At 37.7% G+C, this 23,600-nt stretch overlaps 1 protein-coding gene across 1 annotated transcript in view; it reads left to right on the forward strand.

Moving 5' to 3' along the window:
- TBX18 (T-box transcription factor 18) overlaps nucleotides 1-11,991 on the forward strand; it is a 29,212-nt gene extending 17,221 nt beyond the window's left edge. Inside the window, exons 6-8 of the mRNA XM_066358930.1 lie at nucleotides 1,094-1,158; nucleotides 7,495-7,589; nucleotides 9,139-11,991. Coding sequence (XP_066215027.1) covers nucleotides 1,094-1,158; nucleotides 7,495-7,589; nucleotides 9,139-9,863 — 885 coding nt within the window. The 3' untranslated portion in view covers nucleotides 9,864-11,991. The remainder of the gene's footprint in view (nucleotides 1-1,093; nucleotides 1,159-7,494; nucleotides 7,590-9,138) is intronic.
- The last annotated feature ends 11,609 nt before the right edge of the window (nucleotides 11,992-23,600 follow it).

A 23,600-nucleotide genomic window follows, 5' to 3' on the forward strand; every position in this document is an offset into this window, starting at 1 on the left:
CTGATGGGAAAATGGCTGAGAACAAGCACAGGGGTATTGGAGGTGGATTTCCAAAGATGCCTTTCTTTGCCTTAGTGTTATCCACAGTGTTTGTCCTCAACCAAAATGGTACAATCAGAAGTATGTTAATTAACTATAGATTCCACTAAACCAAGGAACTTAGGACATAAAGCATGATGTGCTTCTTACAAAATAGGCTGCCAATCCCTCTGGGTGAAGTGAAGATGGGGAAAGAAAAGATGGGGATGTTTGTTTACTTGTTCTAATTTCAAGATGATATAATGTTTTTAATGGAGATGATTAGGCTATTTGTAAAAAAAAAATTTTCCCCAAATTTTGGGGTCTTAGTGGGCAAAAAGCTAACTCTGAGTCAACAAATTAGAAAATTAAATAAAATTAAAACATTTATTTCTACTACATGTATAAGGTTTAATCCTATTAGAACCTTCAAATAGGGGTTACCTCTGGATAGGCATCATTGTAGTCCTCTGGCGAGGTCAGAATTCCACAGATAAAAGAAGAACAAAGAGAAGTTTCAGATGAGAGTCATAAAGATGGTTCAAGGAGAGACAGGAAAACACAGAAGCAATACAGTAAAGGAGCGTATTTTGCCCAACTCTGAAGAAGAAAAGGATATGTAGGAACTTAACAACATTCAAGCATATAAATGGCTGTTAAGTTGAAGTTGGACATTAGCTGTTTCCCATCACCCCTATTGTAAGAGAAACAGGACTAACCCATATGGCAGAGTTAAAGGGAAGAACTTTAGTTCAGAGATATTGAAAAACAAAGGGCAAGTTATCAACTGGCTATTCAGAATCTCTTTCTTTTGGCCTATGAAAAGCAAAGGAAACTTTATTTACAGAGCTTGAATTAGATGTGGGGGGAATGTCTTTTCTATAGCAGATAAATGCCTGGATGATTTCTGAAATTTTCTTCTACGTAGCTTTGCTGAGAAGTGAGAGAGGAACATAATAGAATCTTCTGACACTTAATTTTGCAATTATTTGTAGTTCTTCCATCATTTCCATTTTTAATAACCTTACTTGACACTTATAATAAGATCTGAAGTGATTTTTTCCCTACTCTGCAGATTACTCGCTTGAAGATAGATAGGAATCCATTTGCCAAAGGCTTCCGAGACTCTGGGCGTAACAGGTAAGTGTTAGTGAAGAACATTTTGACTGTGATAAATTTATTTGATTGTTTTTATTGTGAATTGTCCATCACAAATTTTTCATTACAAAGTAAACAGTTAAATTTACTGACATGATTTTGAAATCATTTCTGATGAGGATTTAAAAAATGTGTTTGTATACTGGGGCCTTGGTTATAACTTATTTTTAGGTGCAGTGTTGTGTGTGCATGCCCATTCTTTTTTTTTTTCTTTCTTTCTATTTTTCTGAAGTGAGAAGTGGGGAGGCAGACAGACTCCCGCATGCACCTGGCCAGGATTCACCTGGCATGTCCACTAGGGGGCGATGCTCTGCCCATCTGGGGCCCTTGCTCCATTGCGATGGAATCATTCTAGTGCCTGAGGCAGAGGGCACCCAGCCATCCTCAGCGCTCAACTTTGCTCCAGTGGAGCCTTGGCTGCAAGAGAAGAGAGATATAGAGAGAAAGGAGAGAGGGAAGGGTGGAGAGGCAGATGGATGCCTCTCCTGTGTGCCTTGTTCAGGAATCAAACCCAGGACTTCCACACACTGGATGATGCTCTACCGCTGAGCCAACCGGCCAGGGCCTTGTTGTGGCAAGCCCATTCTTAAGGTGAACTTTGATGTGTGGTGCTGGGGTGAAAATGGAAGTTCTCAGGGTATGCAGCACATGCTGCCTCTCAAGGGGCCTTGAGGAACCTGCCTTACAGGCCCAGAAGCTTCAGTGTCCTCTCTGCTTCGGCCCTTGGTTTAGAATTTGCTCAGTGATGTCACAACTATCTATTGATTCTGTCTTCAGAATATGGCGGGGTCTCTTGTTCCTTCAAATTTCCAACTAGAATATGGAACTGCTTCCCATTGCCAAGAAAGCTGATGTTCTTTAGTTTCCAAATTTGTCTTGGCTCTGCTGATAGCCACACACTTGTTTATTTTTTCTGTGTCGTGTTTTATGGTGTTTGTACTAAGTGGGAGAGCTACAATAATGAATTCCACTCTATTACTTTTATCAAAAAGCAGATCACCCTAGTCTGTGTGCCAAGACTTTTTTAATTTATTGATATGATTTTATTCCAATACAGTTCAGTGCAACATTTTCTAAAATAACTGTTGATAGTAGTGGAGAGTAATAACAGACTAACGTTCTCCAGATGCCTTTTAAGGGTAAGGCTTTGACTTAAATGTTTTTAAAAGCATTTTGTTTTTTAAAAAAGTATTTGAGAAATTTTTATTACTGTACTCCAGAAATTATTCTAATACTCTTTGAAAACTTGGTATTGATAGGTTATGTCTACATGAAATCAAAATCTCCATTTATCTTATTTTAGGGACAATTTCATTTAAAATTATAGAGAAGACAATCAGGTAGTAGTCCAGATTTTTAGTTCTTTCAGCTGATTAATTGGGCAAGGCAGGTGTAGACAGAGACCTTTTCTCAGAATACATTCAAGTGCTTGCAGAGATTTGATTTCATCTTTCTATGCAATGGTGTTGATTTAACACCATGCAATGTGAGGACTAAAAGGCAAGTAAAATACTATGACAAGAGTACGTGGTGCAGGTAGATCAACATGATTAATGACAGGGCTTCCCTCTGAAATTCTTCAATCTGTAGGAAGATTTTCATCTGTTTCTGTGCTACGATATTTGTGCATTGAAATTATTCTGTTTTTAGATGTCTGTTTCAATGTGGAGAAGAAATTTGCTTGACTTTTATTATGTTACATTAGCTCCTAGTTAGCTTTGCTTTTCAGAGGAGTTTCTGAAAGTTGAATAATATAGTAACTAGATGGTTACTGGTGAGGTGACTGAAGAGAGCCTTTGAGAAGACTCCTTTTCTACTTCGACAAATACTTTCATGAAATCTTCTTGTGGTTTTGGTTGTAGCAGAATAGTATTTATCCAGTTAAGAGTCTTATATAAATTTCAGGTCATTTATATATATTTTAAGCAGAAAATACATGTACTAAAATTTAAGCACTGAGGTTTGAGAGTACACAGCTGGGAACTATGTCCAAACTCTCCAGCAGGATAGCTCTAGCAAGAAGACCTTATTGCTGTTGACAGTGAGTGGGGGCAGTCACATTGCTTACATGCTGTTGATTCATTCTTGAAGTAATACATTTAAAAATATTTTAAAAGGCATATTTTGGCTGGACAATAACAGTGAATAAACTGACAAGAAGAAGTGAGATGATAGGATGCATATGACAAGTTTTCAGGAAGATTTCTAGAAATGTCAGCATAATGAAAAGGCACCTACCTGTTTTTTTTTAAGTTTGATCAGTAAAGAAAATCAGTGGCTTTGGTCAACTACTAAGTGTATTGTTTGGTGAGGTCAAAATGCTAGGTTTATGATGACTATTTTTTTTCCCTTTGACTGTTTCAGGGATATATAGGCATGGTATCCACAGTGCTTACTACTCTTTCTTTCCTGACTCTACACCTTTTAGAGTTTTGAACAGATATACAGAAAATAATGAATTATATTTTAACACTTTCAAATTTTGTAAAAACTTTAAAATTTTTATTTTGCTTCAAATGTTTAAATAATTGCTTAGTACAGGGAAACCATGTTGAGCCTATATATAGCTTTCTTGTTAGTGAAATGAATAGTTTCACTTTTCTTCTGAGTAAAATTATTTCTTCTTCTCATATATAAGCTCTTCCGTGCTTGTCTTGGAATGTTAAATAGCTATAAACCAATATTCCCCACTTAAAAATATCAGATTGTAACATTTTCCATTGAGAAATTCAAAAGACACTTACTGGGAAGACAGTGAATTTGATCAGCTTTAAAGCTTTCTAATTTATGTATTATTTTTCATTAAAAATAATAAATAACCTGAGTTATATTTAAAACTTGGAGAGTACATTGATGCTGAGGGCTTGGGAGAGGAATGACATTTTTTTACAAATTAGTAGGGAAAAAGCCCATGAGAAAAAGTTCAGTATTTTTCTTTAACACCCTTGGTTCTATTGTTCTGTTGTTACTGCTTTTTAATGCAAATTCTATTTTTAATTTTTCCCATATATGAAATAAATGAATCAAGCAGGACAGGAGATAAACATGGACTTGTGATTTTTTTGAATTTTATAAAACAATTTGCTTTAATTAAAAATTATCCCTTCCTGGCTATTATGATTGTACAACCTATTTTATAGGAATCAGTAGCTTCAGCCCTTACAAGCTCTCCTGCAAGACATTTGCTACGCGAAAGAGAATTTATGTGCTGAGAATAGTTACATTCTTCAGTTAGGCCTTAAGTTTGACCCTATAAAATCTTTTACTCAGGAAGGTACAAAAATTTCTTCTCTTTAAATACTTCAGGAGAAACATAACCAGTTTACTAAATAAACTTGGCCATTTGATAGCATAAATTAGAGTGGTGATAAAATGTGGAAATTGTTCAAAGGCATCTTGTATAAATTATCGCCTTCGCTATACTCCTGCAGGAGGTGCCTTTTATCTTTTCTTTAACTAGATGGGAAAAGTCTCCATTACTGGAGAAAAGGAAGGCTTTAAAAAAAAAAAGTCCAGATTCAGCTAATAAATATTTTATAACTATTTCCTGCAAAATATCTGAAATCCTTTCTGGAACTTGTAGTGTGAAACAGCAGCCTCAAGAAAAATATCAATACCTCCAAATTAGATCACTTGTAGATATGTCACCTTCAGAACCTCTTTAAAGCTTAGGGTTCTATGCGTGGGATGATCAATAACTCCTCCCTAAGAATTTAGTTTACAGATTTGTATTCAAAACATAATAAAGTTTACACTGCTAATGCAAGTAATACAGCAATGCTCATCTCTATAGTTAATAAATTGCTAAGTTCAGTGGCTGCTCATTAATTACCTTTTAGTAAATTTCCTTTGAGACCACTTCATGATTACTTTGGTATCTTTAATATTTAAAACTATAATTACTAAAACTAATTGGTGTGGTAATAAAAAAGTAGTTTTATACAAAACTGTGTCCTAACATTCTTTAGCATTTAAAAAAGCTTCTTTCTAGAAAGCCATGCAGATTTAGTACAAGCTCAATATAGAGTAACTGGCTAAACAGCACCTAGCATTCGTTAGTGGAGTATTACATGACATGCACACTACCAAACTCACCCCAGATTAAACTTTAATGTACATAAAACATTACTCAGTAGAGGTTCTGAAGGTGACATATCTACAAGTGATTTAATTTGGAGGGATTGATATTTTTCTTGAGGCTGCTGTTTCACACTACAAGTATTACAGGCTGGCTTGTGGTCAGCCACAGATACAATACCTGGTTAGGGAAAAATCACTTAGTAGCAAACAATGTTAGAGCTAGGACAGGATTTATAGCTTTTGTATTCTAATCCTCATTTTGTGGGAAATGTAAGTCCAGTTACTTCAATTACTTAAGATCAGATAGTGAGTTTTAGTGAGTTGTCACAACTCAGTTCTCCTGACCCTCTTTCCAGGGTCCTTACTACTGAATAGTTCACGCCCTGCCCTCTGGCACATTGACTGCATTTGGAGCCAGGGTCTGTCCTCCACTCTCAGTGCAGCCCAGGTAAGGCACGGGCGGGCCCACTCTGCCCTGCGCTCCCCTTTGGCAGCCCTGTTCCAGCACCTGTGCGGCACTGGTGACGGCTCTTGGAAATACTCCCAGAGCAGCTGAGCCTGGTCTTCTCTGAACCTGTGAATCCAGAGATGAGTCAGGTCCATGTGTAGTTTCTTATGAGGATGATTCATATGTGCAAGCCTGTCCATGTACCAACACACACACACACGCACACACACGCACACACACACACAGCTGTCTCCCGTCGCTAAGATGGAGTAGTCATACTCTTTATGGAGTCATGACAGAAATCAGCATGTTAATGGGTATGTACCCTGAACTCTCTAATGAAACAAGTTTAATGTGTAAAACCTTAGAAGAGAAGGGCAGGCTGTGTGAGATGATTTTATCCACACGCATCACTTACCGTGGGTGTTGCTAGGTGTTGTGACTCTGGTGGCAGAGGGGTTTTCTGCAGTCTCACTTCATAGTTCATTTCTTAGAGAATGCAGGGGAGGCAGCACATTGATTCTAAACTATTAAAGGTAGATCCTTCTTTAATATCAGCATTGAATACAGATTATCTGTATTAAGTAAAACTGTATCTAACAATCATAGGAGCCCTTTCTGGATAGCTTGGTTGTTTAGAGCATCCTCCCATTCACAAAGGTTATATTTTTGATCCCTGTTCAGGGCACATACAGGAATAGATCAATGTTTCTGTCTTTTTCTCTCTCTTCCTCTTTTTCTAAAATCAATAAATAAAAATTAGTAAAAATAACAATCATAGGAATTGTCTGAATATTGTTTGACACTCAGGTAGCAGCCATTTCCTACAGTGGAGCTGTATATTTTACGAAAAGCACAATGTTATCTAGATTAATGAGTTAAGGCTGAGGTGGTTGAGGGAAGAGTGGTGAGGTCTTGAGAATGGGCTTGTTGAATAAAGGGCCTCATTTCCAGAACCTAGAGGACTTAGTTATTGATATAAGAATGGGAAGACTTTAAATCATCTGTGGTAGGAGATGCATACATTTATGCATGTTTTTAGAGAAGTTGCCTTTTTAAAAAAATATACATATGTCATGTAAATAGTCCATAACCAATTAGTCTTGTCTCTTTAAGTATCCATTCATTAAGGGATTTAAAAATAATGTTTGATGCTAATGCTAACTGCAATCCTTTGCCACCCTGTGAAACCACTTTCCTGTGATCCTCCTGCACAGTGGGCTGAGAGGCTGTGCTCTCCCTCAGACCCACTGTTGCTGAAGTGAGAGCCCACCCTGGCCGCAGTAGGTGTGGTGGAGATCGAGAGTGCTTTTCTCAGCAGGCTGCCCAGGCAACAGAAATGATGGGCAGAAATGCCTCTTAGGAAGGAGATAGTTTTGCAGGGCATGCTTTTGTGGCAGAGGCATCCTTACTGGAGGGAGACTTAGTCTAACAGGGAGAAGGCGTGAGTTCCAGATCACAGCAGAGGCTTGGAGTCACAGCAGCTAGGATGGCCACTGTTCACCTCAACCTCTCAGCCCAATGGGCAGATTTTTATCCTCCGAGATTGGCTTAGTTTTCTAACATTAACAGGACTTCTTGGGTGGTTTCCATCCTGTTATGCTCCTAGTGACGGAATGGCAGAGCATCTCTGAAGCATTTCCTTCTGTCCGTGCCAAGCCTCTAACCTGCCCTTGTGGGGGGCACTGTCAGCACCACCGCTGTCGCCTGAGCTGCTTATTACTGAGGAAAGCTCCAGTGCCCCTAACGCGGCTTCTTTTGTCCACCCCCATCTTCATCCTTCCATTTAGAATGGGTTTGGAAGCTCTTGTGGAGTCATATGCATTCTGGAGACCTTCACTACGGACTCTCACCTTTGAAGACATTCCTGGAATTCCCAAGCAAGGTAAATCACAGAGTCTTCCAGTCACATGAACAGCCCGTTCCCGCCTAGAAGGTCAGGCATGGGAAAATGTGCGAGTCATCCTTTACATCTGCAGTGGCGACCTCCTCAGCAGCACCCTCCTGTGACAGGATCCATCTTTTCCTGTGTGGTATGGCAGTGGACCGGGAAAAATGACTGCTGTGGTCTTAGGTTAAGTCTTCTATGTGTTTGGATGGTTATATATTTCATGACCTTTAACCTCACCTTAAATCTCTTATTAAAATTAGAAATGGACCAGGGGGCACTGGTGCTGCATGCATCTCTCAAAAAAGTGCTATTGCTGGTTCTAGTTCACCCTTTCTTGCCAGTTTCTTTCTTCTCTTACTTCACCAGAATTGCTTCTTGACAAGGTTCTCCTGTTGGATTTCTGTTGAGAAGGTCATGCACGATTGGGCAGAACCCCCTGGCCTCACCTCTGAGTATTTCTCGCAAGCCCAGAGCGAGTGTTTCCTAGAGGGAGTGCACAGAAAGGAACGGTGCTTCCTTCCTTGCCCAGTGTAGGTAGGACTCTCAGCCTACTCCCACGTTCAGGCTGCTCACTCCTGATCCTGCCCAGCTCCCTAGTGAGGATTTAATGTGCTGTGTTTTAGATAATTATCATTGGTTGGGTTGGGCTTTTAGATTATTTTGAGAAGCCATATAAAACACTGTCGCTAGTGCAGTGAAGGTTTTACAGCCTGTCTAGTCTGTTGGAATTCTCTCTCCCTAAGTTCTGTCAAGTTTGAAAACACCAATCTGCCAGAAAATCCAGAGAGGAGAGTTAGCCATCATCACTGTTCTAATTGGATGGAGGGCTAACCACCCTCTCTGTTTCACAGGACTGTTTGCTGAATGTCTGCTCTTATGTTAGCATGTAATTCACCAAACCTGTTTCTGGTCGGAATAGAAAATTGTGATATTCTAGACTGTTGCCTGTTGCAATAGCCAAGCCCTGCATATTACGGCCATTGATGCACACAGACTTTCAGTGGCCAACTGGAGGCATGTTTGAGGCAGGAAGTGCCTTTGACCAGTTCGGCTCTTTCCTTTGAATTCCTTCTTTTTCTTGCGAGGAAACATATTGATCTAGAGCAAGCACTGCTGAAAGAAATGGTGAAAGGAAAGATAATAGAGAGGCCATGGTTACACTTTTGTAGCAAAATACAGAGATGAAATTTATATTTTATAAAGTTGCTGAGGAAGTCAGCATTTATATTAAAGTAAATGAGAAAACTTCAAGAGAGCTAATTGAGGAAGAAAATGTGAAATTCTGTGTGGCAGAGTCCTATTATTTCTCCAATAAAAAAGACATCATTTTCTGAGAAGATAATTTGCCTTGAAGATATTGAGAGGATCTGTTTAAAATAGTTTCTGAGTTCAATTCAATTCTGATTCTTTGGGAGCTGAAACTGTCCCTTTTTCATCTTTGTAGCATCCCTTGTAACAAGCAGTGTCAGGCTCCTTTTTGCAAAATTGAAAGGAAAAAATGGCTGTGGAGTCACTGATCTTTACATTTCATCTTCTTTTGTAGGAAATACAAGTTCCTCCACCTTACTCCAAGGCTCTGGCAATGGCGTCGCTGCCACGCACCCTCATCTTCTGTCTGGCTCCCCTTGCTCCTCTCCTGCCTTCCATCTGGGGCCTAATACCAGCCAGCTGTGTAGTCTGGCCCCAGCTGACTACTCTGCCTGTGCCCGGTCCGGCCTCACCCTCAATCGATACAGCACGTCCTTGGCCGAGACCTACAATCGGCTTACTAACCAGACCAGCGAGACCTTCGCCCCGCCCAGGACTCCCTCCTATGTGGGCGTGAGCGGCAGTGCTTCCGTGAACATGTCCATGGGTGGTGCGGATGGGGACACCTTCAGCTGCCCACAGACCAGCCTCTCCATGCAGATTCCGGGGATGTCCCCCCAGCTCCAGTACATCATGCCTTCACCCTCCAGCAATGCCTTTGCTGCTAACCAGACGCATCAGGGTTCCTATAACACGTTCAGGTTACACAGCCCCTGTGCCTTGTACGGATACAACTTCTCCACATCCCCCAAGCTCGCGGCCAGTCCTGAGAAAATTGTTTCTTCCCAAGGAAGTTTCTTGGGGTCCTCACCAAGTGGGACCATGACTGATCGGCAGATGTTGCCCCCTGTGGAAGGAGTGCACCTGCTTAGCAGTGGGGGTCAGCAGAGTTTCTTTGACTCTAGGACCCTAGGAAGCTTAACTCTGTCATCATCTCAAGTGTCTGCACATATGGTCTGATGAAGCCTTTAAGTTAAACTACATTCAGATTGATCTAATGTATTTCCTTTCTTCGTTTTCTTTTTCTATTTTTGAAAGCAATGTGAAAAGAAACTATCAGTAACTTGTAAAATATACATATAATGGAAAATGAAAGCTCACTGAGTTTTTTTACTTTCTCATGGTGAGATCGTAATTATCTGTGCTATATATGTATACTGTACATAGCATGTGGAGTTTTGAAGCCTACAAAACCACATCCTCCCTCTGTTTTTTTTCTCTCCCCTGTTTCATCCAGTTGCGCAGAGTATTGGCATAAATGTAGTGTGTTTAACCAGAGTTCTCAGACTGTTTCAAAAACCAAACATTAGTGATACTTAAAACTTGGCAATGCCACTAACTAGACTAAGACTTATAACAATTTATCCAAAAAAAAAAAAATGCTCTATGCAGTTTCATACTTGAGTGTTGATAACCAGCACACAGACTCTTGTGATTTCTGTTATTATTGGGCACAGTGTGAGAAACTGAAATGCAAAAGCCAGTTGAAGTCTTAGCAGGAGTTCTGAAGTAGTTATAATCATGGAGGATTACCTTTCGTGTTCCTGCTTGCCCTTATCACAGATGTTAGATGACTGTAATTCTGTAAAAATCCATAACCCATGATAATTATTTTCTTAAGGAAAGTGGAAGAGAGGCTTGCGATTTTTTTTTCCATTGGGCATATAAGGATATTTATTCATCGGCAGAGAATAAATTCCTAGTATTTTGGATTTTTTTGCTCATTTTATTTAGTTTATTAAGTAGACCATTAAAGAATGTTCTATAAACATTTTTAAGTTCCAGTTTTCAGTAGGAAGGTAATATATGAGTGGAATGGAAAAAAAGAAAATAAAGCCACCTCAAATTCTTTGATTCCACTGGATATGTCTATCTTTTTAAATCAAGAGGAATAATATTGTCAGCCATCCCTTAGATTTCTATAGCGTGGTTCTCTATTCAGGATGTTTTTTCTATCTTGCTTTGAGATCCCTGATTCATGATCTATAAGTAATGAAAGAGGCATTTATGCTACTTATTTATGTTTGTAACTCCTACAAATTGAAACCTCTTCCCTCCTTAACCTTGCCCCTCTGTCTGAGTCTTTCGCCAAAACAGATAGATCCTAGACCTTAATGGTGTTAAATGACGCTGTGAGGAATTTCAGGGGGTTATCTCCAGCTATCTGTCTTTTGGGGGCTGTAGTGCAAAGGCCAAAGCCCATTACTCTGAAGGCCCTCCTGGAGGACTAAGGCGGAAGATACTAATTATGATAAAGGAGCTATAAAACTTTTAACCTCAACAGCATTTTAAACCTTGAAACTGAAGACATGAGAACACATTGATTTTTTTTTAAATCCCTAAAATAAAGTATATATGATTCAAAATTTCAAAACAACGAACCTTGCTAGCTCATTATGAGATGAATAGGAAAGGCTAAGAATGCATGGTGAGGAGCATTACCTTAGGTCTGTTGAGAAGACTAAAACAATGTGTCTGTCCATCGACTCATTTCAGTTCATATATTTTCCCAACTAAAGCGGTGTTCCTGCCTTTCAGTGCTAAACAGAGTTGCTTTAACTCATCCCTCGTCTCTAGATGGGGAAACAGTGGAGCTCCTGATTTTCTTCACTTTAAAACAGCACAGGCTGTTAGATGTTTTGGGGATTACTGTTTCAACAGGATTTGCACAGGATGTGACTCTTGATAGATATCAATAAGTTTTCTCATGCATTCTATAACAGTTCATCAATTTAATTTTAAATTTAGGATTGGCATGAAGGGATGTGAAATATTTCCAGTGGGTATATCTGTATAAGATATTTGTGAAGGATATTAATGACTTGACAAAGATTTGGGAAAAGTCCTCATGAGTACATCTCAGCCTTAGTGCTTGGTATAATTCAAGAAGAAAAAGTGTTTTCCATCTTCAGAAAACATAGAAGTAATGATCTATACCTATGTATATTAATAAGGAAAGCACTTTCCTTTTTGCTGTTGGTGATTTGAGATGAAACCACAATATGAGTATTAATCTTTTTTTTCTGATTTAACAATAATGTACAAATGTTTCCTTTAGATTATACTAAAAATATTAATCACATGTCACTTCAATGACTAGGCTTTTATCATTATATTAAATTACATACATGCATTGATAATTATAATTATATATCTGTATTTTATTAAAAAATGCTTAAGAAATTATATATTAAAGTATGTTACTAAACCCTATGACTTTGGAGGATAATCATTTAAAATGTGTATAAATGTTGCTTCAAGAATAAGTACACACATGCATATCCCAAACACAAATTTTGTAACTTTCTATTTACAAGGCCTGGAGAAATGAACCTCTTATTCATTTTTCATGTGTTAAATATAACTTCTTGGTGCTCTGACCATGTCATTGAAGGTGAAGCCCTGACAAATGTTGAACACATGAAAATTCAAATGTGAAGAGAGCAGTGTGGTATGTTTTGTTTCAGGTCCAGGGGAGAAGGGTAAGGATACAAGAATTAGCTGCTTGTACCACTGACCAGTGATGACAGATCACTTCTAGACCCCTTGATGAGAAAACATTCCAAGGGACATTGTGATGAGGTGAGGTTGCTGCTATCACAACCAGTCACATTTTGAAAATTAACACTTGCTTCCATACAAGTTCCCTCCCAGAGGTCAGCAGCTTTTCATAAGCAGGGCACCCAGTTGTTGACCCCTATTTCTGGAATGTAGGGGGTCAGGAGACTCCAGTGGCCCTCAGAGGAGTTGGGGCACAGTGTTGTTGATATAGCAAAGGATCACTATTTACATTAACTTACACTTGCTCTTTACATTAATTAGTGAAATTTTGGATGAAAGGAACCTCACTTTAAAAATGTTAATTCCTTAAGGTAGTTCCATTTTTAATTTTTTGAGGAAACTCCATACTGTTTTCCACAGTGGGTGTACCAATCTGCATTCCCACCAACAGTGAACAACTGGTTCCCTTTCCTCTACACCCTCCCCAGCAGTTATTTGTTGATTAACTGATGATAATCATTCTGACAGGTGCGAGGTGATATCTCATTGTGGTTGTAATTTGCATCTCTCTGATGATTAGTGATGTTGAGCATTTTTTCATATGTCTGTCAGCCACCTGTATGTCCTCTTTGGAGAAGTATAAGTTCTTTATATATTTTGGAAATTGACCCCTTGTCACCCCAATAAATTCAATAACAAAATTAAATAAAATTTAAAAATGAGAATTTCTCTCAAAACTTCACTTCAGATTTACACCTTACTACTCACAGCTTCATATGAAATAGATAAAAGCTTAGGAGGTAGCTGGAGGTTTTATTAGGATAAATGAGTAATTTCTGGAACAGATTAATTCTAGGAAGATTTGTATGGTGGGAAGAAGGCGCAAGAAGAGGGATCTCTAACCAAACCAGGTGTAAAGCCATTAGAAGTAATTATTTCATGAGCTTCTTTCAGGAGTTATGGTAGAGCTAGTCTAGTGGATGCTACAGTAATGGATTCTAATTAGACAGGTGTGTAAACAAACCTTTATTTCAAATAAAGAATCCTTTATTTCAGATAAAACCGTGCTGGGTTTCCTCATGGGGAATTTATGGACTCATCTACATTGGATGAGGCAATAAATAGGCAATCACTGATCTATTTCCTGTCTATAGATTTGCCTATTCTGGACACCTCATGTAAATGAATCACATAATATGGGGTCCTTTGTGACTGGCTTCTTTCACTTAACATAATGGTTTTAATATTCATTCACATCCTAGCTCATATCAGTATTTCATTTATTTTTATTGCTAAATAATATTCCATTGTAGGTATATAACACATTTCATTTATCCCTTTATCAATTGATGGACATTCGGGTTGTTTTCATTATTTTTGGCTGTTATGAATATGCTTTTGAAAACATTTGTATGTTTTATATGGATATATATTTTCATTTCTCTTGGGTATATGTCTAGAAATGATATTCCTGGGTCCGGTTGTAATGTTCTGTGGAAATTCCAGACTGTTTCCCAAATTGGTTGCACCGTTCTATATCCTTACCAGCAATGTATGAAGGCTCTTGTTTTTTTATATCTTAACAGTTGTTATTACCAGTCTTTTTTTTTTTTCCTTTTTTTCTCTTTTTTTACAGAGACAGAGGGAGTCAGAGAGAGGGATAGATAGGGACCGACAGACAGGAACAGAGAGAGATAAGAAGCATCAATCATTAGGTTTTTGTTGCGACACCTTAGTTTTTCATTGATTGCCTTCTCATATGTGTCTTGACCGTGGGCCTTCAGCAGACCAAGTAACCCCTTGCTCGAGCCAGAGACCTTGGGTCCTAGCTGGTGAGCTTTTGTTCAAACCAGATGAGCCCGTGCTCAAGCCGGTGACCTCGGGGTCTCGAACCTGGGTCCTCCGCATCCCAGTCCAACTCTTCATCCACTGTGCCACCGCCTGGTCAGGCACCAGTCTTTTTGATTATAGTCATCTTGGTGTGAAGTGGTATCTTATTTTGGTTTTAATTTTCATTTCCCTGATGATGTATTGTAGAGCATCTTTTCCTGTGCTTTACTGGCCATTTGTATATCTTCTTTAGAGAAATATCTGTTCAAATCCCTCACCCATTTTCAATTGGGTTCTCTTTAATTATTGAGATGTAAGAGTTCTTTATATATTCTAGATACAAGTCTCATCAGATATATGATTTGCAAATATATTCTCCCATTAGGTAGGCAGTCTTTTAATTTTATTGATGATTCCTTCGCATCACTAAAGTTTATAATTTTGAAGAGATCCAATTTACCTATTTCTTTTGTTGCTTGTGCTTTTGGTGTGAGGGCCAAGACATTTTGATGGACTTTTTTGAATTTGCCTTTTCACATTCTTAGTAGAAGCAGTAGTAACAGAAGTGCATTTTTAAAGTGATTTTCAGGTATATAAGTTTAGTAGTACTTGATAAATTACCCCTCCTCCCAACATACCTGAAATATTGTTCTTGGGTAAATAATTAACATGTTTCAGTGGCTTAGAAGGAAGGTAAAAGGATCTAAAAGGATCATCAAATTTTTATTACCATAGAAGAAAGTTGGCACTTTCAATCTTTATTCAACTAATAAATATTTATTGGACATCTATTTGCTTGGCATTATTTTAGATATTTGGGGTACAGCAGTGAGAACAATTTTTGGTGTCTTCAAATGCCTTGTAAAAGTTGAAATGCTAGTTTCCTGGAAAAAAGCCTTCATACTGTAATATATCACAGTTGGCAGGAAAAAAAGTGTTGCCTCTTGGCTTCTCTGCGAGTTGGTGCCCTCACCCTTATTATGATGTTATACATCCCAGATGGTCACTGCAACATGCTTGCTCCTGTGCCAAGATACAACAGGGATGCATTATCGCCTTAACTCTGAGTTTGCTTTGTGGTTTTTTTTGGAAACTATAACATCATTTAAATGCAATTTTCTCAATTTGGCTCTGTTTACAGAACTGTAATAAGATATTTCTCTATTAATAACAGGAAGGAAAACCTTGCTTGTTTAGGGTTTTGGAAAACTCATACACATTTTTCTTAAAGGTATTTGGTGAAATGGATTGCAGAGATTTGCAGATTCCTGTTTTTTAATTTGCCTAAATGCATTTCAAGGGAAAATTAGTTGAACCGTATGTTTTTCAAACAAAATAGCAGCTCTCACTCAGCAACAATAAAAAGAGGCACCTCTGTCAAGGAACATTACAAAGTTCCAGTAGTCCTTTGCCTCAGGGAAGCTTGGCTCAGAATGAATGAACATCATGGTGGGTCCCTTGTAGCTTCTGCTCATTTTATGTTCTGAATTTGATGACTTGCTGTGTGGAGAAGAGAGGAACTAGAAATTGTATGCATGTAAATGTCTGCCATCTACTCAGTTTGACCTTGAGGATACTGGGAGGGTGGGGAGACAGAAATTTAAAATTTAGAGCTAGAAGATCCTGAGAGATGAAGTCGGAGAGCTGTGTGTGTGGAGAAGCAAATGACCTTCAGAGGTAACAATCTGAACCCATCTACAAGCTTCAGACAAGATAGTCAGCAAATTCAGTGATAGTCTCCACTAATCTTATCAAGTGTTTTCAAGCTTTCATGTCTTCATGTTTTTCTCTCAGGCCTATGTGTCTTTCAACCCTACATTCTCATTTTTTTTCAAGGACATACTCAAATCTTCCCTTGGTGAAACCTTTCCCAGTTTCCATCTCTTCCCTCTTCCTTTCCTATGGAAATACATTCTCCTCTAAAGTGTTGTTGCAGCTTCTCTTAAAAGAATATACCTCAGTATATGCTTTTCATTTAAGTCAACCAGCCCAGCTACAATAGGAGACCCGGGAGGGAGGGAGCTGGATCTTGTTTATTTTCCACAGCATATGGTAAAGATCAAAAGTGATTAATGAAGGAGTGCATACATGCATAAATGTGTGAATAAATGAATTTTTTAAAATCAGTAAAATTTTGTAGGTCTAGGATGGAACCTCAAATTTGATAGGTCTAAAAAGGTTTTGCTTGGTTAGGAGCCAATTTGCCATTTTCGGTAGAGACACAGAGAAATGTAGCTTCCTCACAAAAAAGACAAAATCTCTCTCTCTCTGTCTCTCAGCTAAGTCTTATGAACAGAGGATTGTGGTTGACATCCACATAAGATGCATCTCCCCAAACTGTAGTTATTTTATTATGAAAATCTTCAAAAACTCTTAGGATGTTATGTGATTCAAAGGGGAAATACTCCTAAAGGAAAATGTAATTACATGCAATTTGTAGATCAGTTAATTTTGGGAGCTTCAGGAGGCTAAGCTATAGTTTCAGGAATTGACTGTTTCTGTTGCAAGCACCCCCTAGAATCTAGTCTATAAATAACAGGAGAAACGCGAGGCTTTGTCATCCTAGGTGCGTTCAGCTGTAGATGTTGGACATCTACAGATATGTTGCTGATTGCAGTGAGATAGTGATGGTGATAGAGAAGCTCCGGCCTCACAAAAGATGGGAATATTGTGTCCTGAGAGTTATGGGCCTAGTGACTCTAAAGGGACTGTTGTATTAGGGCACTAATATAGTTACTTCTAGGTTATTAGTTGTACATTTATACAAGAGACTTGATATTGCAATTAATACTTTATCTAGAAAAAGGACTTATTTTTATAACAAATTACAGAAGAGGACCTAGAGATCTCCCCAATTCCTATGAGTTAGGGATACTCTGTCAGCGGAAAAAAAATGTTTTCTCTCATGGTGGAGACCCAAAACACTTTGGAGAAAAACTCTGCTGGAGAAAAAGCATAAAGTGGCTGTTGTCCCAGCAGTTGGTGCCATCTCAGGGGTAGCAGCTTGGATGAGTGAGCCCTCACATGTTGCGCACACGTGCCCCTTCTTGCTATCTGTCCATTTCGTTCCACCTGGAATACAAGCGAGTACTTTGGGTTGATTTTTCTTCAGATTCCGGTGATGAGGCCCACCTAAAAGTTGGATGAGAAATAGGCATAGCAGGGGGCAAAGGAGTATATCTCACCAGGAGGCCCCATCGAGTTCACAGAGTATCTTTCACCTTCCCTCCCCTTTGGGGAAACCCATATTGATAAAACAGCATTTTGTTATTTTTATTTTTTATTAATTAATTTATTTAAAAAAATTTTAATTTATTGTGTTGACACCATTCCAAGTGTCCCACTCAATATAACACCCGCTAGCCCTGCATCGTGCCTCCCATGCCAAGTCTCCTTCCATCCTCATTTTACCCCCTTTGCCACCCCTCCTTCTACCTTCATCCCCCTTTTATTTCTGGGACTTGCCATCTGTTATCTGTTTCTATGTGTTATGTATATATAGTTTGGATAATCCTTTCACCTTCTTGGATTCCATCCTTTTATCCCCCTTCCCTCTGATGGCTGTTCATCTGTTCCTTGTGACCTTGCCTCTGTTTCTATTTTGTTCCTTAGTTTATTGTGTTCATTAGATTCCACGTATAAGTGAGATAGATCGTATGATAGTAGTCTTTCTCTACCTAGCTTATTTCACTTAGCATAATAGTCTCCAGGTTCATCCATGCCATCTTAAAAGCTAAGATTTTCTTCTTTTTCACAGCCGTGTAATATACCATTGTGTATATGAACCACAGCTTTTTTTAATCTATTTTCCCACTGAAGGATACTTGGGCTGTTTCCAGATATTGGCTATTGTAAACAATGCTGCAATAGACACGGGGGTGCATATCTTATTTTGAATTAATGTTTTGGGATTCTTAAAATATATTCCTAAAAGTGGAGTAGCTGGGTCATAAGGCAGTTCCATTTTTAATTGTTTGAAGAAATGCCATACTGTTTTTCACAGTGGCTGCACAAGTCTGCAGTCCCACCAGCAGTGCAAGAGGGTTCCCTTTTCTCCACACCCTCACCAACACTTGTTTGTTGGTTTGTTAATGAGAGCCATTCTGACAGGTGTGAGGTGGTATTTCATTGTGGTTTTAATTTACATTTCCCTGATGATTAATGACATTGAGCTTTTTTTTTCATTTGCCTATTAGCCATCTGTATGTCCTCTTTGAAGGAGTGTCTATTCAGGGTGTTTGCCTATTTTTTCATTGGATTCTTTTTCTTCCTGGTGTTGAGTTTTATAAGTTCTTTATAAATTTTGTTTATTGGCCCCTTATCCGACATATCAGCAAATATGTTCTTCCATTGAGTAGGTTGCCTTTTTATCTTGTTAATAGTGTCTTTTGCTGTGCAAAGGCTTTTTAGTTTGATATAGTCCAATTTGTTTATTTTGTCCTTTATTTCACTTGTCCACAGAGATATATTATCAAAAGTATTGCTACAAAGGTTATTGGAGACTCTATTGCCTATGTTTTCTCCAAGATTTTTATGGTTTTGTGACTTACATATAAATCTTTAATCCATTTTGAGTTTGTTTTTGTGAATGGTGTAAGTTGATAGTCTAGTTTTAATTTTTTGCATGTACTTGTCCAATTTTCCCAACACCATTTATTAGAGAGACTGTCCTTACTCCATTATATACTCTTGCCTTCTTTATCAAATATCAATTGACCATAAGGCATGGGTTTATTTCTAGGTTCTCTGTTTTATTCCATTGATCTGTATGTCTGTTCTTATGCCAATACCAAGCTGTTTTGATTACAATAGCCTTGTAGTATAACTTAATATCAGGAAGTGTGATACCTCCCACTTTATTCTTTATTTTCAAGATTGCTGAGGCTATTTGGATTCTTTTTTAGTTCCATATAAATTTTTGGAATATTTTCTCTAGATCTGTGAAGTATACTATTGGTAATTTAATAGGAATTGCATTGAATCTATATATTGCTTTAGGTAGTATGGACATTTTAATTATTTTAATTCTTCCTATCCAGGAACGCAGTATATGATTCCACTTGTTTGTATCTTTCATGATTCTTTTTAATGTCTTATAATTTTTCAAGTATAAATCTTTCACCTCTTTGGTTAAATTTATTCCTAGGTACTCTATCTATCTATCTATCTATCATCTATCTATCATCTATTTATTGTTTCAATAGTGAAGGGATTGTTTCCTTAATTTCTCTTTCTGATAGTTTATTGTTGGTGTATGAAAATGCAACTGATTTCTGAATATTAATTTTATATCCGACCACTTTACCATATTTATTTATTAGGTCTATTAGCTTTTTGGCTGAGACTTTAGGGCTTTCTATGTATAGTATGCCATCAGCAAATAATGATAATTTTACTTCTTTTTTTCCAATTTGGATGCCTTTTATTTCTTCTTCTTGTCTGATTGCTGTGTCTGGGATTTCCAGAACTATGTTAAATATGAGTAGTGAAAGGGGACACCCTTCTCTTGTCCTTGATCTTAAAGGGATAACTTTTCATTTTTGCCCACTGAGTATGATGTTGGCTTTTGGTTTCATATATGGCCTTTATTATGTTGAAATATGCCCCCTGTATTTCTACTTTGCTGACAGTTTTAATCATAAATGGGTTCTGGATTTTATCAAATGCTTTTTTTTTTGCATCTATTGATACGATCACATGATATTTATCTTTCGTTTTGTTTATGTGATAAATCACATTTATTGGTTTGCAAATATTGTACCAGCCTTACCTCCTCAGAATAAATCCCACTTGATGTTGATGTATTATCTTTTTAATGTATTGCTGGATCCAGTTTGCTAATATTTTGTTGAGAATTTTAGCATGTATATTCCTCAAGGATATTGGCCTACAGTTTTCTTTCTTTGTAGTGTCTTTACCTGGTGTGGAATTAAGATAATGCTTGTCTCATAAAATGAGATTGGAAGTCTTCCCTCCTGTTGAAATTTTTGGAATAGCTTGAGAATAATAGGTGTAAATTCTTTGAATGTTTGGTAAAATTCACCTGTGAAGCTATCTGGTCCAGGACTTTTGTTTGCTTGGAGCTTTTTGATAACTGTTTTATTTTCATTTGTTGTAATTGGTCTCTCAGGTTTTCTGATTCTTTAGATTGAATTTTGCAAAAGTACATTCTAGGAAATTATCTATTTCACCTAGGTTTCCAATTTTTGGCTTATAGATCTTCATAGTATTTTCTTATAATTCTTTGTATTTCTGTCATGTCAGTTGTTACTCCTCCTCTTTCATTTCTAATTTTATTTATTGGGGTCTTCTCTCTTTTTTTCTTAATGAGTCTAGTTAAAGGTTCATCAGTCTTCTTTGCCATTTCAAAGAATCAGTTCTTGGTTTCATTGATCCTTTATATATTTTTTTAAACCTCTATGTCATTTATTACCATTCTGATCTTTATTATTTCCCTCCTTCTACTTACCCTGGGCTTTATTTATTGTTCTTTTTCTAGCTCTTTTAGGTGCAGAATTAGGTTGTTTATTTGAGCTTTTCCTTGCTTCTTAAGGTGTGCCTGTAATGCTATGAACTTCCCTCTTAGGACTGCTTTCACTGTGTTTCATAGATTTGGGGTTGTTGTATGTTCATTTTCATTTGTTTCAAGGAATTTTTTTATTTCTTCCTTGTTCTTATTGTTAACCCATTATTTAAGAACATGTTATTTAGCCTCCAAGTGTTTGAATGCTTTTCAATTTTGCTATTGTAGTCGGTTTCTAGTTTCATTCTATTGTGATCAGAGAAGATGCTTGATATAATTTCAACCTCTTTAAATTTGTTGAGACCTGTTTTGTGTCCTAACAAGTAGTCTATCCTAGAAAATGTACCATGAGCACTTGAAAAGAATGTTTATTCTGCTGCTTTGGGGTGAAATGTTTTGAAGATACAATTAAATCCAGTTGACCTAGAGTATTATTTAAGGCCACTGTTTCTTTTTTTATTTTCTTTTTGAAGGACCTATCCATTGATATTAGTGGCTTATTAAAATCCTCTACTATTATAGTATTGCTGTTGATATCACCCATATGTTCGTCAAAATCTGCTTTGTATATTTCAGTGCTCCTATATTGGGTACATAAGTATTTACAATGGTTATATTCTTCTGTTGGATTTCTCCCTTTATTATTATGTAGTGAACCTCTTTTCCCTTACTATAGCCTTTGTTTTAAAGGAAGGGAGAAAGATGAGAAACATCAATTTTTTGTTGCAGCTCCTTAGTTGTTTATTGATTGCATTCTTATATGTGCCTTGACCAGGGGAGTGGGCTACAGCAGAGCGAGTGATCCCTTGCTCAAGCCAGTGACCTCTGGGCTCAAGCTAGTGACCTTGGAGTCATGTCTATGATCCCATGCTGAAACCAGCGACCCATACTTAAGCTGGTGAGCCTGCACTCAAGCTGGATGACCCCACACTCAAACCAGCGACTTTAGGTTTTTGAACTTGTTCCTCTGCATCCCAGTCTGATGCTCTATACACTTCGTCACCTCCTGGTCAGGCTAAAATATTTTTTTACCACTTCACTTTCAGTCTATGTGTATCTTTTATTCTGAGGTGGGTCTTTTGTAGACAGCATATATATATAAATCTTGTTTTCTTATCATGCAGCTACCCTATGTAATTTGATTAGAACATTTAATCCATTTACATTTAAGGTTATTATTGATATGTACTTATTTATTGCCATTTTATTCTTTAAACCTATCATCCTCTTTCTCTTGATTTCTTCTCCTTTTTTTTTTCTTCTTCTTATAGCAGGTCTTTTAACATTCTTGCAGTACTGGTTTGGTGGTAATAAACTCCTTAAGCCTCTTTTTCCTGGGAAGTTTTTTATTTCTCCTTCAGTTTTAAAAGATAGCTTTGCTGGATAGAGTAGTCTTGGTTGTAGGTTCAAATTTTGCATCATTTTGAATATTTCTTGCAATCCCTTCTGGCCTGAATATTTCTGTCAGATATCAGCCTTATGGGGACTCCTTGTAGGTAATTAATTGCTTTTCTTTCTTTTTTTTTGTTTTTTTTTCTTAGTAAGAGGAGGAAAGGAATAGAGACAAACCCCACATGTGTCCTAACCAGTATCCACCAGGAAAGCCCAATAGGAGGCGATACTCTGACCATCTGGGCTGTTTCTCCATTGCTCAGCAACCAAGCCATTTTTTTAGCACCTGAGGTGGTGTCCATGGAGCCATCCTTAATGCCCAGGATCAGTTCACTCCAATCTGAGCCATGGCTGTAGAGGGGGAGGAGAAAGAGAGAGAGAGAAGGACGAGGAGAGGTGAAGAAGCAGATGGTTGCTTCTGTATTCTTTGATAAGGAATTGAACTTGAGACATCCACACACTGGACCGATGCTCTGCCACTGAGCCAACCAGCCAGGGCTTAATTGCTTTCTTTTGCAGCAATTAATTTTTTTAATATTCTTTCTTTGTCTATTAACTTTGGCATTGTAATTATGATGTGTCTTGGTGTGGGTCTCCTTGGGTTCATCTTTAGTGGGACTCTTTGTGCTTCATAAACTTGTCTGACTTTCTCCTTCATCAATATAAAGAAGTTTTCAGCTTGAATTTTTTTAAACAGGTTCTCTATCCCTTGTTCATTCTCTTCTCCTTCAGAAAATTTTATGGTTCAGATGTTGTTTCTCTTCATGTTGTCACAAGAGGTCTCTTAGAGTTTCCTCAGTCTTTTTGAATCTTTTCTTTTTGCTGCTCTGCTTCTGTGCTTATGTTTTTCTTGTCCTCTAAATCACTGATTTGATCCTCTGCTTCATTCAACCTGCTGTTGATTCCTTCTAGTGCAGTCTTCATTTTAGATATTGTATTTGCCATTTCTTACTGGTTCTTTTTTATTATTTCGATGTCCTCTTTGATGCTTGCTATCTTTTTGTTTAAGTTCTCATTGTGATTATCCAAACTTACTCTAAGATCCTTGAGCATCCTAATAACCATTATTTTAAACCCTAAGTCTGATACTTTGGTTACTTTCATTTCATTTCGCTCTTTTTCTGGGGATTTCTCTCATTGATTCAATTGGGTCATGTTTTTTTGTCTGCCCATTTTGTCTGTGTATTAGGTGGCTCTACTCTGACTTTCAAATTTGTCGTAAAATCATTGTGAGAAAAATGGGCTCAGTGGTACTAATTTTCAGACCACCAGATTCCATTGCTTTAGGAATGCTTCTTAAGGGTTATATTTACCCTCCTGTTGTATATGAGTCTTGAATGCAGTTGACCCTTTTGTGGATGGGGTTATCCTTATGGACTGGCTGGCTCTAAGGGCCAACCATAATCATGTGTATTAGACGGTATGCTGTATCTGTCCTGCTGAGTATTTAT

Source organism: Saccopteryx leptura, chromosome 1 (genome assembly GCF_036850995.1).
Source record: "Saccopteryx leptura isolate mSacLep1 chromosome 1, mSacLep1_pri_phased_curated, whole genome shotgun sequence".
Lineage (NCBI taxonomy): Eukaryota > Metazoa > Chordata > Mammalia > Chiroptera > Emballonuridae > Saccopteryx > Saccopteryx leptura.